Here is a 17,730-nt window from a genome sequence, read left to right on the forward strand (position 1 = left end):
TATTTTCTAACTGGAAGTTTGTACCTTTTCACTATGTTCACCCACTTTTCCCCTGCTCCTCATCCCCCATTTCCAGCAACCACAAATCTGTTCTGTTTGTGTGAGTTTGATTTTTTTTAGATTCCACGTATAGGTGAGATTATCCAGTACTTGTCTCTCTCTGACTTAGTTCAATTAGCATCATGTCCTCAAGATTCTTCCATGTTGTGGCAACCGTGGCTTCTTCATTCTGAAAGGGCATGGACTTGTCCAGCTTAAGTCCTCTGTGACTGTGAGATCCTCTCTGCCTGTTATCCTTTCCTCTCCCAAACTATCTTTTTGGAGCTGAGGCCCTATATCTCTATCAAAAGAAACCTTTCTCTTACACTAGATTTAGATATTTGCTATGAATTTGTAGCCCTTATTCTTCTTTACTTCAAGATGATTTTGAAACTTATTATGAATCATTTGACTGCTTCGTTCATTAATGTCTATTATTAGCACTAGATTATAGAATTCGTTCATGTAGAAGCTACCAGATGTAAAATAAAATATAAAGGACTTAAATGCTCAAAGATCTCTCAGTAAACATGCACTGACTCTTAGTGTAAATACAATAATGTTTGAATGAAAGAATGAACAAATAAAAATTAAGCAAAATTAGAAAAGCCAGGAAAGTGATCCACAAAGAGGAAGTGCCATATAGAAACTCTTGACACATAATGAAACATGACATGTTTGGAGGAACAGCAACATTTCTTGACATTGAACTTCAGAACAAACACTCATTTATTAAAATAAAATATTTGAGACAACTTTGTTTCTCTTGTATCATGCAATATAATTTTACAAAAACAACAAACACTGCATGTACATATCAGTGTGTGTGCATGCATAGTACAAATATTTAAGAACACCTTTTAGTTTTCAGTTTTTCCAGAGCCTCTTTCACGTCCTTGTTCCGTAGGCTATAGATCAGCGGGTTTAACATGGGAATCACAAGGGTGTAGAACAATGAGGTCATTTTGTCTTGATCTAGGGAGTAGGCAGAACTTGGCCTGAAATACATGAAAAGCAGAGTTCCCTGGAAAATTGCCACAGTAGTTAAGTGGGAGGTGCAGGTGGAGAAAGCTTTGAACCGCCCCTCAGCAGAGTGGATCTTCAAAACTGATAGAATAATGTAACAATAAGACACAAGAACTCCTGAAATGGAGCTCAGTTCAATGAAGCCAAAAATGGTGAATATCACCAGTTCATTGACCTCAGTGTCTGAGCAAGACAGCAAAAGGAGAGGCAGGACATCGCAGTAGAAATGGTTAATCTCATTTGACCCACAGAAACATAAGCGGAATGCTAATGTCGTGTGGACCAAAGCATCTGCCACCCCCATCATGTAAACCCCAGCCATGAGCAGGGAGCACTTCCTGCTGGACATGTTGACCACGTAGAGCAATGGGTTGCTGATGGCTTTGTACCGATCAAAGGCCATCACTGCCAGCAGCAGACACTCAAAGTCTATAAAGGCACAGAGAATAAAAAATTGCAGAGCACAGCCAGAGAAGGAGATTGATTTCCTCTTGGCAAATAGGTCCACCAGCATCTTAGGCCCAATGGCTGTGGAATAGCAGAGGTCAATGAAGGAGAGGTGGCTGAGGAAGTAGTACATTGGCGTGTGCAGCTGGGAATCCACTCTAATTAGAATGATCATTCCAAGATTGGCCAGAAGACTGATGGCATAAACAACCAGAAACATGGTAAATAGGGCCACTTTCATCCCAGGGTCATTAGTAATTCCCACGAAAATGAATTCAGTCAAGGAGGAGCAATTTCCTTTATCCATTTTTCTACTTTATTGTCTAAACTTCTGAGAAAATGATAGATGCATGTATAACTCCCCCAACAGCCACAAAATATCTGCAAAGAATAAATAATTTATTTATGCAATTATCTTTTTATACTTAGAAAACTACGTGGTCCTGTGTCACTCTTTAAAGAGACATTGATCTTTATGGCAATACTGAAAAAGATATCTGGTATAGGCAGCTGAGAAACTTGGGGATCTAAATCTTGATGTCACTCAGGAGCTTTGTCACCTTCTGCGAGCTCTTTAATTTCTCTGACCATTACTTACCTTGTATCAAGGAAGAGATTTGGATAAAATGATATCTCATTATGTCTTCATAATAATATGAACAAATGTCAGCGTTAGAGACACAAGGCTGGTATATATAGGACTAAGCCTTTTCTATTATTATAAGTATTCACGTGAACACACAAAATGATCACTATTTTTATGGTTCTCAAAAAATATGATTGGTTTAAAAGATTTTTGTATTAGTTTTAGAAACAATGAGCATATCACACACTAATAATAATGAAAATTATTCTAGTAATTCTGGTCTGCATTCTCTTCAGTATTTGGTAATCATGAAATCAGTATTATTGGACTTTTCTCTGAAAATTCATTATACTTTTGCCAAAATACTCTTTACCTATTCGTGGCATAAGCTGGTACCAAAAGAGGAGTCTCTTAAACAGTCAAAGAGCTAAGAAGAAGTAAAAGCAACAGAATTTAACTTATAAATTTGCATCTCTTTAGATTTTAAGTGGAGTTCTATATTTAAAAAAGGAAATGGGAGGATGGGCAATGAATGCTTCTGAGCTGTATAGGTTTCTCTCCCTTGTGTTTGTGTGTATTTATGTGTATGGTGTGAGTTTGCATGTATGTTTGTTTCTCTTGATTTATGAGAAAATAATATAGGTAATGCCTTTTTTTAAACCTAAGTAAATATGGCATATGTTTCATAGGAACATAAATATGCACATGTCGTTATTTGTAATGTGGTACCTACGTTATTTTTTAAATAAAACAAATCAAAAGGAAAATAAAAGAAAACTCTCCTTAAATGTAACTCTCCTTAAACTCTCCTATACTTGCCCAATGATAAAAAGGTGTAAACGCTTTCCTGTGAACCAAAATAAAATAATTAAAATGCTATATTATGAATCCTAATAAATTCAGACAGATTTGCCAGTTATGAGAAGAAAATATTTTTGGTCATTAAATTGCCGAGGTCATTAAATTGAGTAAGCAGGAGTAAAATACTTCATTTACAAATCTCTTTTTTCCCCCAAAAAAGTAAGTTTATTTCCCATAACATCTTAAATTTGGCCCTAGAAACCTACCTGAGGTGAGCAGGTCTTCGGTAACTGAACAATGGGCAGATGGCATTTTATTTTACCAGGTAGCATTTGGGATTTAAATCTCTGAAGGTATTGCCTTTAGAATTTGGTGTTATGCATACATGTCATTAATTCTATTTCTGGTTCTGCACATTCCCTCATGAATACAGAAACAATTTCAGCAAAGAATGAGCTTTAATGCTTCATTGTTGTTACCAGATTGATCTATGGCAGGAAGAAAACTGCAAATTATTTTTAAGGTATACCTCAGTTACCTTGAATCTATATGACCTAGTCCAAGAGAAAATCTAATAAAACTCAAATAGGCTCCTCCTCAATTACTCCCAACTTCTTTCTTCATTCTTTTTGTGTCTTTTAATTTTGTAACATTCTCCTTCACCCTAATTTTGAATTCTTGCTTTAAAAGGGAATGAACAAAAAGATCCAATCAAAATAGTATGATTCACTAAATTCTTCCCAAATATATAACAAAAAAAGCAATCCTAGTATAGAAAATAAATTAATTCAAACTATCAGGTAGCCAGCCATGCTTCAGTTTTCTTACCTATAACAAAAAAGAGTATTTAAACAAAAAGTGTTTTAGATCCCTGTAGAAAATATATAAGAAAGAGTGACGTGACCTAGATTGCTTTGAGGGTACAATACTAACTGATAAATATCATTTCTCAATGACTCAGACACAAATCAATAGGTCTCGCTCTCAGATCAATAAAAGCCTATTTTTGCACCATTGAAGCCAGTCTAGTAACCACAGAAACTACTTACCAAAGAAGGAACTGTTTTCCCCTTACCTAGATGAAGAATTTCACCAATATAACCAACAACTTTTACGTATTCTCATGTCATTTGGGGACCAAACACTTGAAGAATCCCACCAAACATGTTTATTTCCAAGGGATATCTGGGGAATAATTAGCAGGGTTATTGCAATTGTGAATTTTTTTTCAAAATCACATTGGTAATGATAATAGAAGTACTGTTAATGTTAATTTGAAGAGGCAGTTTTCACTCTCAGTAATGTTGGGGTTGTTTTTAATGATACTTGGAATCCTGCAAAGGACCTCCTTTATTGTGGAGGTTCCTTGCAAATAGTTCAAATATTTAAAAATGTAACTATTGCCATTTAAATTATTTCAGAAACCACATGGAAGCTCAAGAAATGTTACCTGTGGTCGTCAGTACTGAAAATGGATAATTTTTTTTTCTCATGGGATTGAAGGGTGAGCCCTGTGGAGGGTCCTGTAGGACTTGGTATCAGCAGGTGCTCTGCGAAGATGGAAGAACTTACAGATGAGCCTCTTATGTCAGAGAGCAGCAAGGGAATGCAGAGCCGTCCCAGTTAGTAAACACAAGTTCTCAGCATCAACTTCATTAGGACTACATATACTGTGTGTGACAGTTTCACTAAAACAATGACATTTAAGGGTTAGTTATCATTGGTGGCACTCCACTAACTATAGACTCTACATTTTTTTCTTCACTGCAGAAAGTTAATGACTCCCATATTCGCAGAATGTTAGAGACAGTCTTGTTACAAATTATATCCAATGCAAAGATCCACTCTTAAGTCAAGACTGAAAAATGGTCAGACAACTTCAGTTTTATTTCTAAGGGCAAGAATTTCTCTTCAATTCACTGTGGAAGTTCTAACTATTCAGAAACTCTCCATTACAGTGAGCTCCGATCTAAATTTCTTTCTCCCCTTTATTTGCAGTGTGTTCCTTCTACCTGCGTGCACACAAGAGTGAACTGGCTTTGTCATTTGGGGCAGTTTTTTAACAGAGTTGCTGATATGCAAGTTAACTCTTTTAGCAAAAATGAGTCATTTTAGCATTATACGGTCATACTGAGAATTGAACAAATTTTTTACTTACTGTGTTAATAATGATGGTAATGAAATAATTTGAGAAATGTTTGAAAACTTTACTACATAAAACTAATTTTCTGAATATGTTTCCTTTGCAATTTACATTTAAAAATACATTTATTTAGAATTTCTCCCACTAAGTATTAAAAATACCCATTCTCTTCCCCTACTCCTAGTCTTCAGAGAGGCGAGTAATTACCCAACACTAAGTGAATGACCTCAGAACCTGTGGGCAGAGGGGTCCAATCCTCTAAGGCTGTTGTGAAAAGGGACTATTCTCCCCGGTTACAGTAGCATTGCATCTGTGGAAGATCACTTTCAATCTTTGCATACTTCCTGGGACTTTGCTCCACTCTTTAGTGTGATTCAGAATGTCACTGGTGGTATCCAGGAGAGGTGGACGGCAAGGCAGGATGAAGGGGAACTTTCTTAACACAGGAAGCTAATTGTACTCATTACTCAAGTGTTCTGGAGAAGAAGTTGTGAGGCATACACACATAGTTGAAATTTAACTTTTTAACATCAGATCAGCTGGTATATGGCAAGTGTGATATTGGCTGTCAGTTCTAGATTTGAGTTTATAAAGACTGCACCGCAGAAGAAATTGCTTTTCTACATCTGATTTTTATATTATCTGATATCAGAAAAATTACAAAGACTTTGTATGTAGACAACTGATTAGACATCTTCCATGTGTGGATGCTGCTGAGAGATGAAAGAAAGTATATTTACATCTATATGTATGTATATATATACATAAATACACGTATGTATATATACATGTATATAATTACATATACATATATATATATACAATTTAATAGTCTCTATTACTTACTTTGAAAACATCAAATGTCCAAAAGCCTTCCACTTGAGGTAGAATGTGAAGACTATTAGCAGTTTTTTGCTCCCACTGAGAACTTCTAAGAGAAAAGAGATATAAATTGCAATTATCATATAGAATAGAAACTGTCAACTCCCATCTTCAACCAAGAAACTAAGAACTAAAACCTATCTTGCCGCCTATTTTAATATGACTTTGCTATTCTTCTGTTTACATTAGCATGACTTAATTTTCACCAGGAGTTTTTTTGCCCAGGGAAATGTTTTGATTGCTCATTACACAAATTTCCTGAACAACCCATGGACTCAGAAAACATCAACAGACAGTTTACTAAATTCTTTGAATCTCTCACCACAATACTCTTGTCTTCTGTTTCCCCCAGCCAGGACTGCTGTCTCTTGATCTCTAGCTAATCCTAATCAAACCCTTGCTTTGAAAGACCCACCTTAAACCAAACTTTCAATTCTTAAATTTTTTCCTTGCCTGCCCTTCTTCCTAGAAACAGCCAATGCTCTGTGAAGTGGTATTCTCCCTTACTAAGGTAAGCAATAAACTCAGCTTTGTCTTATCAACTGGTTGTGTTGGTATATAAATTTGGAGAATAACCTTTTGCTATAAATGTATATATTTGACACTGACAATCATTGACCACATTTCTCTGACAGTCGAGGCAATCTGGCATCTAAGAATACACATATGGCTTATGGAAGAGGGCTTCAGCTGGGCTCAGAGAAACTTGCAGTAATTTTGGTAATTGTACAGGATTAGAGTACCAAAATTGGAGACTTGTGTGGCTGAAACACACAGTGATATTCCGTTCACAACATTTGCCAATTTCTAAAGTTGCTTGGGGTGGAAGATGAAAGATATAAGCCAGAACATGTCTCTGTGGCATCTTTCTCGTATGATTGCAGACTGTACCACGAAGCTTGCATCATTCAGAGTCTTCTTTATAATTTTTTTTAAAGTGTGACTTGTATAGAACTAGTTCTGTGCTTTGATTTTTAATGTGCAAAGTTAATGTCAAGAGAATTGGGTGAAAGTTATATTATTCCTAAATTATTCCAAGAATTCCAGGTGTTAGGACTTTTCAACAGTCTGAGAAGCCATGTCCAGAGACATCATCATGGTTCCCTCACTTCTTATCTTTGCTCAGCCTCCACATTCAGTTGAATTTCTGGGAAGCAGAGACATCAGATAGGGATATGGCTTCTCTTGGAAAAGTCTGAGAAGCCAGGTGTTGCAATGGAATGAATAACATAAATAGTTATCTTGGTGAATCTTCTGGAAACAACTTTCTTGTGTGTGGGTGAAAACCCACCCTGTAGAATCACACACAGTGTTAGAGCTGGCATAGTCATAGCTGTCACAGACAGGGCATCATGTCTCATGGGCCCTCTGGAAGGTGTTAACAACCCCTATTTTACACGGATTCAGCTAATACTGAGATAATGTTGGCTTACATCACATAGTAGATAGGTAGAGTGGAGATTTGCTCTCACAACTGTTTAATTCTGGTAGGCATGTTCTTCATACCCAACACTCGCACCATCAGAGAATCAAATTCACATCTTCCTGTCAGAATAGAAAACTCTTTAACAATCTTTAGTGCACCTGAAAGTCACTTAATATTCCATGTTTTAGTCAATATAAAATCTGCAAGGGGTGTCCCCCGAGCTGCAAAAAGGTGGGCACTGGATGTGTGTAAACTCTCCTCAACCTCTGTTGGTATTTTCTCGTGTCAAAGGCCTTGAATGTTTCCCACCCTTACTAAAAAGTAAAACCCTTCTTCCATAGTCCACCCCATAACACTTATGTTCTGTGAGACTTCTGGCAAGTTTCTGCATTGCTTTTTAAAAATTAAGTGGTCAGAATAGAATATTTATCTTTCATGTGTGTTGTGAGGATTAAATATACAATTCCACTTATATATACACATATAATATCCTATCTGTGAAATCTGGCTTACTATTTTCTCACTTGACATTTTATCATAATCATTTGTCAGATCATTAAAAGTTCTTCAAAGAGATCATTTTAATAGCCGTGTAGTTTTCTGTAATACATGTGTACCATAACTTGGACCATTTCCCTCTTGTTTGACACTGTATTTCTAAGTTTTAGTATTATAAATAATGCTGCAATGTGGCAGCAAGCATTTTTGTTAAAATTTCATATTCACATCTTTGATTAGTTCTTAAAGCAGTTAAGTCATTGGTCAAATAGGTCATTATAAAGGTCACAGTCCTTGTTATGGGAAATTTGAAACCAAGAGTACTAATTCACTGAATAATAACTGACATTAAATAGCTAATATATTTTAAAGCTCTATTTCCTGGGATCCCATTATTTTTAATACTGACTAAAAAGTCAGCAAGAAAAATGGGATTTGAATTTCATAAAACAATATGGCTAATTAAATAATATTTGATGTCTTTCTAAAAATTCCTTCAAGGCTCACAACTGTGTTAGCTTAGGGAATCACATAGGATATTATATATGTGAATGCTTTTGTGTGATCTGAATTAAACTGGAGCTCTATTTATTTATATGCTACAATGTTTGGACTTTTCCTAAACTCCACAAGTGCAATGTCCTATTTTCTGAAAAAAATAACTATTCTACTTATTCTCATGTCTTTTTTAGGAGACAGTCAAAACTGAATTGGGGATAATATAATGGAGCGTCAGTGTTAATATTCTCCTCCAACTGCAATTAAATAGGGACATGGACAAGGAGAACTGTAGCACCGTGACAGAGTTTGTTCTTCTTGGATTAAAAAATGCCCTTGAGCTGAGGGTCTTTCTCTTCCTGCTCTTCCTTCTCATCTATGGAGTCACGTTTCTGGCCAACCTGGGCATGATTGCACTGATTCAGGTCAGCTCTAGACTTCACACTCCCATGTACTTTTTCCTCAGCCACCTGTCCTTTGTGGATTTCTGTTATTCCATGACTATCGTGACAAAGATGCTGTACAATATCTTAAACGAAGACAAAGCCATCTCCTTCCTGGGATGCATGGTACAATTCTACTTCTTTTGCACATTTGCAATCACTGACGTATTCCTGCTGGCTGTGATGGCCTATGACCGCTTTGTGGCCATCTGTAACCCACTGCTCTACATGGTCTCCATGTCCCAGAAACTCCGTGTGGTGCTGGTGTCTGGCTGCTACCTGTGTGGGACTGTGTGTTCTCTGACTCACTTATGTTTAGCTCTTGAAATTCCATCCTATAGATCCAATGTGATTAACCACTTCTTTCGTGATCTGCCCCCGCTCTTATCTCTTGCTTGCTCTGATGTCACTATGAATGAACTGCTGCTGTACATTATGGTCATGTCCAATGAGGTCATTACCATCATGATCATCCTCACCTCCTACTTGTTTATTGTCATCACCATCCTGAGGATGCGCTCTGCAGAGGGAAGGCGCAAAGCCTTTTCCACCTGTGCCTCCCACCTCACAGCCGTCGTTGTCCTCCAGGGAACAGTCCTTTCCACTTATTGCTGGCCTGGTTCTGGCAACAGTGTGGATACTGACACTGGTGTTCTACACTGTAGTGCTTCCCATGCTGAACCCCCTGATCTACAGCTTGAGGAACAAGGACGTGAAAGAAGCTCTCAGAAAAGTGTTGGGCTCCAAAATATTTTCCTAGAGAACATTTTCTTAGCAGAACTCATAGTCCCAATGTGGAGGCTGGTGGAGGAGAGAATGGGCGGGCTGCAGGCTTGGAGTGGAGAGAACAGCCAGGTGGTAGGTTATTGTGAGTGAGTCGTTTTGATTCACTTATCTTTGTGTCTTTGCAATTGACAAAGTTTTGATTGAGTATATTTCAAATTTGAAGCTCAAACTGCTTTGCTTTTATTCATCTAAAATGTTTTAAATGGGTTTGGATAAGGGACTCTTAATATATACAGATTTAGTCTGATGTAAATCTTTCATAGGCTTTGTAATGATGACTGGGGAAAAGAAAGGGGAGGAACACACTAGAGAGTGGGACTAATGAATTTATTTATTTAACAATATTTAATCAATTTATTTAGCAAGATGCAATAGGAAAAGGAAAAGGCACTTAAAAGAATGTGCTATGACAGAAAGTAAAGGTGGTTAAGACTAAACTATATTCATCGATAACAATGTCATGTCAGAGGAGTATACATACATATAAGTTTAAGAGATTTCAATATATGTTTACTATTGATCAAAAATCAATTGGCTAAATACATAAATAACACCAATAAGGAGTGTCCAAAAGCATTAATAAACTTTCTAGTATAGTAACTATTACAGTAGATGCCAAAAGCTCACCAAACTGTAGGAAAAACAGCACTGGAAAAGTCACAAATCAAAACTTTGCCAGGTCTGCAGCTGAGAGAAACTCAGGCATGTCCCACAGCTGCTTGCTTGCTAGTTCCCAAGAATGCTGCTGTGGTTGTCATTGCTGGAAGTTAGGGCGTCCCTTGATGTTACAAGCTGCAAGCTGCAAGCTGCATACAAGTTTCCCAACTGCTAACAAGTTCCCCAGAATGTTGTTGCTGATGCCATTGTTGTTGCTGGAAGTTAGAGCATCTTCTGATGTATGAAGCTGCAAGCTGCATACAAGCTTCTCAAATGCTAACCCGTTCTCAAGAAGACTAACCTTCGGGAACAATATTAGAGAGGTCGGGACTCAGCCAGACCTCACCAGGTCCGCAGCTGGAAGTCAGGGCATCCCTGGTATTATAAGCTGCATGTTGCTGGAAGTTTTCAAAATGTTAGATGAAGAATCACCAATAACAAATGACCAGATGACGAAAATTTACACTACCAACTGAGGTCTGTCTTACATATTTTGTCACATGTACCTGAGAGCCAAGTTTCTTGTTCCTGCCTCCCCCTCCAGCAATGGCCATTTCTAGGAGGGTCTGGCAGTTACTGTGATAAAAATATTGTTTATCTGGCTGAAAAGCTAGTTCATCCGGACAAGCCACATCTACTGTTATGCTTGGGACCATCAGCCCCAGGCCTTCCAAAGCCTGGCAACGTGCCTGTCATGTCATCCTGATACAACTTAGCTACTTCCTCCCTTCATCCGCTGATGCTGATGCGGGTGAAACAGACAGAACAAAGAGAGAATTATTTTAACTCCAATCAAGAATTCTTTTAACCCTAAGCTAACCATCACCTCACAGCACAGACAGTAAAACACCCTCATCTCATATCTCCCCTGCTCGGGACAATGAGACCAAAGGGGAAATTTACTCAACCCCCAGTCACGGCACAGAAATCACCTCACATGCAGGAACAGATAAAAGCTAATAGACAAAAGCTCACATCAACCAATAGAGGCCAATTTTCTTTAACATCTTCCCTGAAAGCTTAAGGAACACCTCACGAGTTCCACACTTTCTTATCCATTGTGGAAACTATGATTCATTGCAAAATTGAATTCCTATTATTTTATAGTGAAGAACACACCTGCGCCTGTTTATGCACAGAATGAGATTCGCAGATGTGTGTGTGTGTGTGTGTGTGTGTGTGTGTTCATTTCTTGTTTCCTTTACTATTTTTTGTTGTTGCCATTGCAGTGTCCAGTGTTTTTGGAACTTCAGATACTGTCAGATCTGAAAAATGGAGACATTACTAGTAATTCTTTCACAGAAATCTCGGGAAAATTAAATTATGTGTCATGTGTAAAGAGCATAGTTTACTATGTGGCACTGAATTCATTCTGTCTATCTGTCTCTGGGTGCATGTGTGTGTGTGTGTGTGTGTGTGTGTGTGTGTGTGTGTGTGTGTGTATTCAGTGTATGCATACAATTAATAGCCAGTGTTAAGATCGGCAGCATTTCTGACTTTGGTCCTTTTTTTCACCTTACATTTTACTTCTTGTCATCATGTTTATTTTACAATTTGTGGTGATCCTATGCTTACTGTTACTTGTAGGTGGTCTTCCACCTCTGTTTATATTCTTTGTTGTGTTTTTGCTTTTGATGAAATGACCTGTTTTATCTTTGCTCTATGTGTCTGAACCACATTCCCTCACTGAATTTTGATTCATATGCACCACTGACAATTTACTTGTACTTTCATCATGTTTATGCCAATTTCTATGTTACATTCACTTGTTCAATGAAGCTTCTCTCCTTGTGTCTATAATAATGTTAGTACTAGGCTCGAGTTTATGAAAAACGGAAGTGGTGACTTGACCTGATTTTTTCATTTGAGAAAGTACTTTTATCATCTTCATTTCTCAGTTTCCTCAATTTTAAACACTGAATAATACTGACAACCTCTCAACATTATACTCGTACTAATCTTTGACAACATATGTTTACTCACTGGGACCAGGAAGTTACTCAGTTAATGTGTGTGAAATGAAGTCTTTGAGGCCTGGGGTCATTTACCCTTTTCTCTTTCAGTATCACTGGCATATTATAAGTTAGTTCCTTTTTCTTTTTATTAGATGGCTGTATGTACAAATACTAGTGAATAAATGATATATATGTTGAGCTTAATACATGACCTTAGAGCACTACGTTGACCTTCAAGATCTGTGAATTGGCTCAAAATTGTCCCACAGGGTCTTGAGTGTTTTCTCAGACAGGGCCACTTAGGAAAGAAATCCTCAGTGGAATTTAGTACTCGGAATGTTAGATTTTGGAAGCCTGAAAGCCTGCAAAGGGAGTATTTGGTGTTAATTTAAGGATTGTTAACTGTAGGGAGCAGCCATTACTCTTGATGTTGGGGGACAGTGTATATGATGGGGTGCTCTGTGCCTAATACCATTGGCCGGATCACAGTGAAATAGCTGAGGGACCTGAGGCAGGTCTTCCCACTTCCTTGCTGTGGTTAGTGTTATCAGAGAGCGGTTATGCCTCACAGGGACCAGGACATGGTAGAAACTTAGTAGATATTTGTTGACAGAAGACCAGTACTGCATGATGTCACTGATATGTGTAATCGAAACAGTCATGGAAACAGGAAGTAGAATGTGCTTGCCAGGGGCTGGAGGAGGGGGAAATGGAGAAATGCTGGTCTTGGGGTACAAAGTTCAGTTGAGGAAGGTGAATAATTTTTTAAGATTAAATGTACAACAATGTGACTATAGTTAACAATTGTATATTAAAGCTTACTCCGAAGGTAAAACTGAAGTATCACACCCTTAAAAAAACAGAAAAAGGTAAAATGGTAACTCTGTGAAGTGATGGATATGTCAACTAGCTTGATAAGGGTGATTATTTCAGAATGTATGTGTATATCAGAATATTAGTTACATACCTCAAATATATACAATTTTTATTTGTTAACTATACTTCAGTAAATCTACAAAACTAATTAAAAGAATAAAACAATGTGTAAAAACCGACGCATTTGTTGAGTAAATAAAGAACTTTTGCTATGACTGTTACACCAAAATGTTTGGAGTCATGGGAATGATCGTGGAGCATGGGGAGAAATCATTTAAAATTTTGGTTTATTTTCATATGAAATGATTTTAAATATGCTGTTGATTTTCTTCAGGATTTCCAAGATACTAGAATTACATCAGAAAACAATAATTAATTTTAATTGCTTGTTTTGAGGCCTCACTAAGAAGGAAGCTATTTTCTCTTGGGTCCTGGTGGCACAGGGCGTGGAAGTAGATATAAGAGTCTGAGCTTCCTCCTCAAATGCATTCTCCAGAGGCAGAAGGGGGCTGTCTTTTCTACTGGCAGGTTTGTTCGCAGATTTGAGAAAATAGGGATATCCTTTCTATGAACGGTATTTAGAAAGTGCCTTAGATTCAGTCAGTTTTTCATGGGAATAATGATTTGGGGGAAATTTTGAGCCACTGAGAACAATTTATTATCTGGAAAAGGAAGTGCTCACTTTCTGCAGAGTTTTGAGTAGAGGGTCTGGCTACTGAGCTCCTGCATAGTAGTGTCCCCACCATTGTTTCCTGGGAATGGGAGAAAGAAGGACCCTGAGAGTTTTCAGGAATATCTCTCTCTGCTTTTGTGAATGTTTGGAAGAGTCCTGCAAGGGAGAATAGGTGGGTACTTCAATAAATTTGAATTGAAAGGAAGAAAAGGAACTTCTGGAGAAATCTAATAAATAGAGCTGTCTCTTAACAAGATTTTAGACCATGGAAAAAATATTCTGGCTCACAAGGGCAAAAATAAAGAATTTCTGGGAAGAAATTATTAGGAAGAAAATTTTACATACCAGATTTCCTAGTTTCAAAGATAATACAAATTGTTGAACCCTTACAATAATATCATTTGAGAGATAAGCAAACATATTTAATTTGTACATTAGTTTTAAGTCAAACAGAAGAAATATAAAAATCTACATCATCAAGGAAATAAGGCAGTAGTTGTTAACGACTGTTGATTATACACCCCTAAAGTGCCCCACACCTCCACTGCCTCAAGGGGACACTGAAAATGTCCAGAGACTTTTTAAAAAAACTTTTATTAAATTTCTTGGGGTGACACTGGTTAGTAAAATCATATAGGTTTCAAGTGTACATTTCGATAATACATCATCTGTATATCACATTGTGTGTTCACCACCCAGAGTCAGTTCTCCTTCCATCACCATATATTTGACCCCCTTTACCCTCGTCTACCACCCCTCTTGCCCCTTGTTTTGAGTTTACCATAAAATAGTTTCTTATTATCAGCCTAGACCATTAGGAAGACAATTTTCCAAGTAGATTTTCCTATTTTAACTTTGAAGTGAGCCAAAAATTAGGGTTTTTTTGTCAGGTAATGAGAAAACCATGACTACTGGAAGGTAATTTGTTTTCACTACTTTAAAATTAGTTGAAGATATGCTGATAATACCAGGTCTCTTCACTCAGTTTTCATTACACATATATTCTTCCTGATCTGGGAGGTAGGGCAGAGAATAAAATCTCTCAACTATCATATACCTTTTGTTTAAGGACAGGCCTGAATGGTAGATCCCATTAGATAGAATATACAGCATAACCACTTCCCCCAGGCAACTACTTGAGAGAAGCTGGGAAAGTTTTCACTTACCTCTTTTTCAGTGTGGGTAAAGGATATTCTTTGTATGATTGTAGCCAAATCAAAGTATTAACACATGATATTTCTACCATATGTATTTATACCTCAAAGGATACAGTTTATTAAAATCTACATATATAGAACAAGTGTAATAGACATTTTATTTTTTTAAATAACCATCTCCATGTCATTTTAAATAATGAAACTTTCTGCCAGGATACATTGTACCATAGTTTAACAATCGCTCTGTTTTTGACAATTAATTATTCCCATTATGAATATAATAAACAATGCTGCAATGTAACTTTGGATATAGTTTTTCACGATTGGTAATTGTAATTAAAGAATTCTTATGACAGGTTGCTATGAATAAATTTCTCAATATCAAACAGCTGTTATGGTAGGCAGGGTTAAGCCTTTGATATATGTTTCCTACTTGCTGTGTAGAAAAATTTATACAAGAGTTATATCTTTCTGAGTCACTATTGATATTGATCGATATCATTATAATTAATTAAATCCCTTTGTTAATTTGGCATGTAAAAATGATGATGTATTTCAGTAAATATTTTAAATTCCTGTTTTCGTTCAGAAGAATTCCAAATTTAGAGAGTACTCATGATCCATTCATCTCAAAGAAATTGTCAAACTCCCCAACAAGAGAATTGCACAGTTCCTCATATGTTGCGAATTTAAGCTAATGATAGACTGACGTAAAAAAAGAAAATTAGTGTATGTTGTATGGGATCACGATAGCTTTTATCCTACAGAACTTACTACATTTTTCAGGGAACAGGAGTTGATCTCATATGTCTTAAAATACATCACCTGATATAATGTATACATCACCTAATTTAATTAATCAACTCAATTTATTGTGGTGGATAACAGCTGGGAATCATGTAGGTTTTGCCAATACTTTAAATTTGCTCACTGGGATCCACTAAGACACTTAACATTTAGAATTATTTGACAATTGGGTTTCAAATACACTGTGTTTGACACCAATGTTGTATTTTCTTAAGTTCATGCAAATGTGTGTTTTCTCTGTTATTCCTATTTCAGAAGAAACACAAAACTTATTTGGTTTTCCAAACCTCACATGTGGTGGAAATGGGGCAGGAGAACTGTACCATTGTGACAGAATTCATTCTTCTTGGGTTGTCAGATGTCCCTGAGCTGAGAGTCTTTCTCTTCCTGTTCTTCCTTCTCATCTATGGAGTCACGTTTTTGGCCAACCTGGGCATGATTGCACTGATTCGGGTCAGCTCTAGACTTCACACTCCCATGTACTTTTTCCTCAGCCACCTGTCCTTTGTGGATTTTTGCTACTCCACGATTATTGTGCCAAAGATGCTGTACAATGTCTTAAACAAGGAAAGAACCATCTCCTTCCTGGGATGCATGGTGCAATTCTACTTGTTTTGCACATTTGCAATCACTGACCTATTCCTGCTGGCTGTGATGGCCTATGATCGCTTTTTGGCCATTTGTAACCCACTGCTCTACATGGTCTCCATGTCCCAGAAACTCCGTGTGGTGCTGGTGTCTGGCTGCTACCTGTGTGGGACTGTGTGTTCTCTGACTCACTTATGTTTAGCTCTTGAAATCCCATCCTATAGATCCAATGTGATTAACCACTTCTTTTGTGATCTGCCCCCACTCTTATCTCTTGCTTGCTCTGATGTCACTATGAATGAACTCATGGTGTTCATTGTGGCCGCGTCCAATGAGGTCATGACCAGCATGATCATCCTCACCTCCTACTTGTTTATTCTCATCACCATCCTGAGGATGCGCTCTGCAGAGGGAAGGCGCAAAGCCTTTTCCACCTGTGCCTCCCACCTCACAGCCATCGTTGTCCTCCAGGGAACAGTCCTTTCCACTTATTGCCGGCCTGATTCTGGCAACAGTGTGGATACTGACAAAGTGGCCTCGGTGTTCTACACTGTAGTGATTCCCATGTTGAACCCCCTGATCTACAGCCTGAGGAACAAGGACGTGAAAGAAGCTCTCAGAAAAGTGTTGGGCTCCAAACTCATAGTCCCAATGTGGAGGCTGGTGGAGGGGTGAATGGGCGGGCTGCAGGCTTGGAGTAGAGAGAACAGCCAGGTGGTAGGTTATTGTGAGTGAGTCGTTTTCAATCACTTATGTTTGTGCCTTTGAATTGAGAAGGGTAAGATTGATTGTATTTCAAATTTGAAGCCTACCTTATAGTTTTTTTTCCAACCAAATTGTTTTGAATGGGTGTGGGTAATGGACTGTTAAGACATACACACTTAGTTTGCTATAAATTGTTAATAATCTTAATGAAGAACTAATGAGAATCACACTTTCTTGTCTATTGTGAAAACTATGATCATTTCAAAATTGAATTCCTATTATTTTACAGTGAAGAACGAACCTGTGCCATTTTATACACAGAATGAGATTCCCAGATGTATATATGTGTGTATATATATATATATATATATATATATATATATATACTAATAAAGGAAGCAAGAAATGAACAACAAGCAGGATATATATCCTGCTTGTTGTTCATTTCTTGCTTCCTTTATTAGTTTTTGTTGTTGTCATTGCAGTGTCCAGTGTTTTTGGAAATTGAGATACTGTCAGATTGAAAAATGGAGACATTAATAGTAATTCTTTCACCGAAATCTCAGGAAAATTAAATTACGTGTCATGTGCAAAGCGCATAGGTTAATTTGTGGCATTTAATTAGCTCTGTCTCTTGTGTCGCTCTGTCTCTCTGTTTCTGTGTGCATGCGTGTTACATGTATATTAAATGTATGCATACATTTGATAACCAGTGTTAACAGTGGCAGCATTTCTGA

At 37.3% G+C, this 17,730-nt stretch overlaps 1 protein-coding gene and 2 pseudogenes across 1 annotated transcript; 2 read left to right on the forward strand and 1 right to left on the reverse strand.

Moving 5' to 3' along the window:
- Positions 1-947: 947 nt before the first annotated feature.
- Positions 948-1,732, reverse strand: LOC148755940 (olfactory receptor 5W2-like; annotated as a pseudogene).
- A 6,889-nt stretch (positions 1,733-8,621) lies between these two features.
- On the forward strand, positions 8,622-9,549 carry LOC148755941 (olfactory receptor 5L1-like; annotated as a pseudogene).
- Positions 9,550-16,003: 6,454 nt separating this feature from the next.
- Positions 16,004-16,963, forward strand: LOC148755942 (olfactory receptor 5L1-like). The gene has a single exon (XM_088789898.1). It carries the CDS (start codon positions 16,004-16,006, stop codon positions 16,961-16,963), a length of 960 nt encoding a protein of 319 aa, XP_088646024.1.
- Positions 16,964-17,730: the final 767 nt, after the last annotated feature.

Source organism: Rhinolophus sinicus, chromosome 14, assembly GCF_057876585.1.
Source record: "Rhinolophus sinicus isolate RSI-liver-muscle chromosome 14, RSI-T2T, whole genome shotgun sequence".
Lineage (NCBI taxonomy): Eukaryota > Metazoa > Chordata > Mammalia > Chiroptera > Rhinolophidae > Rhinolophus > Rhinolophus sinicus.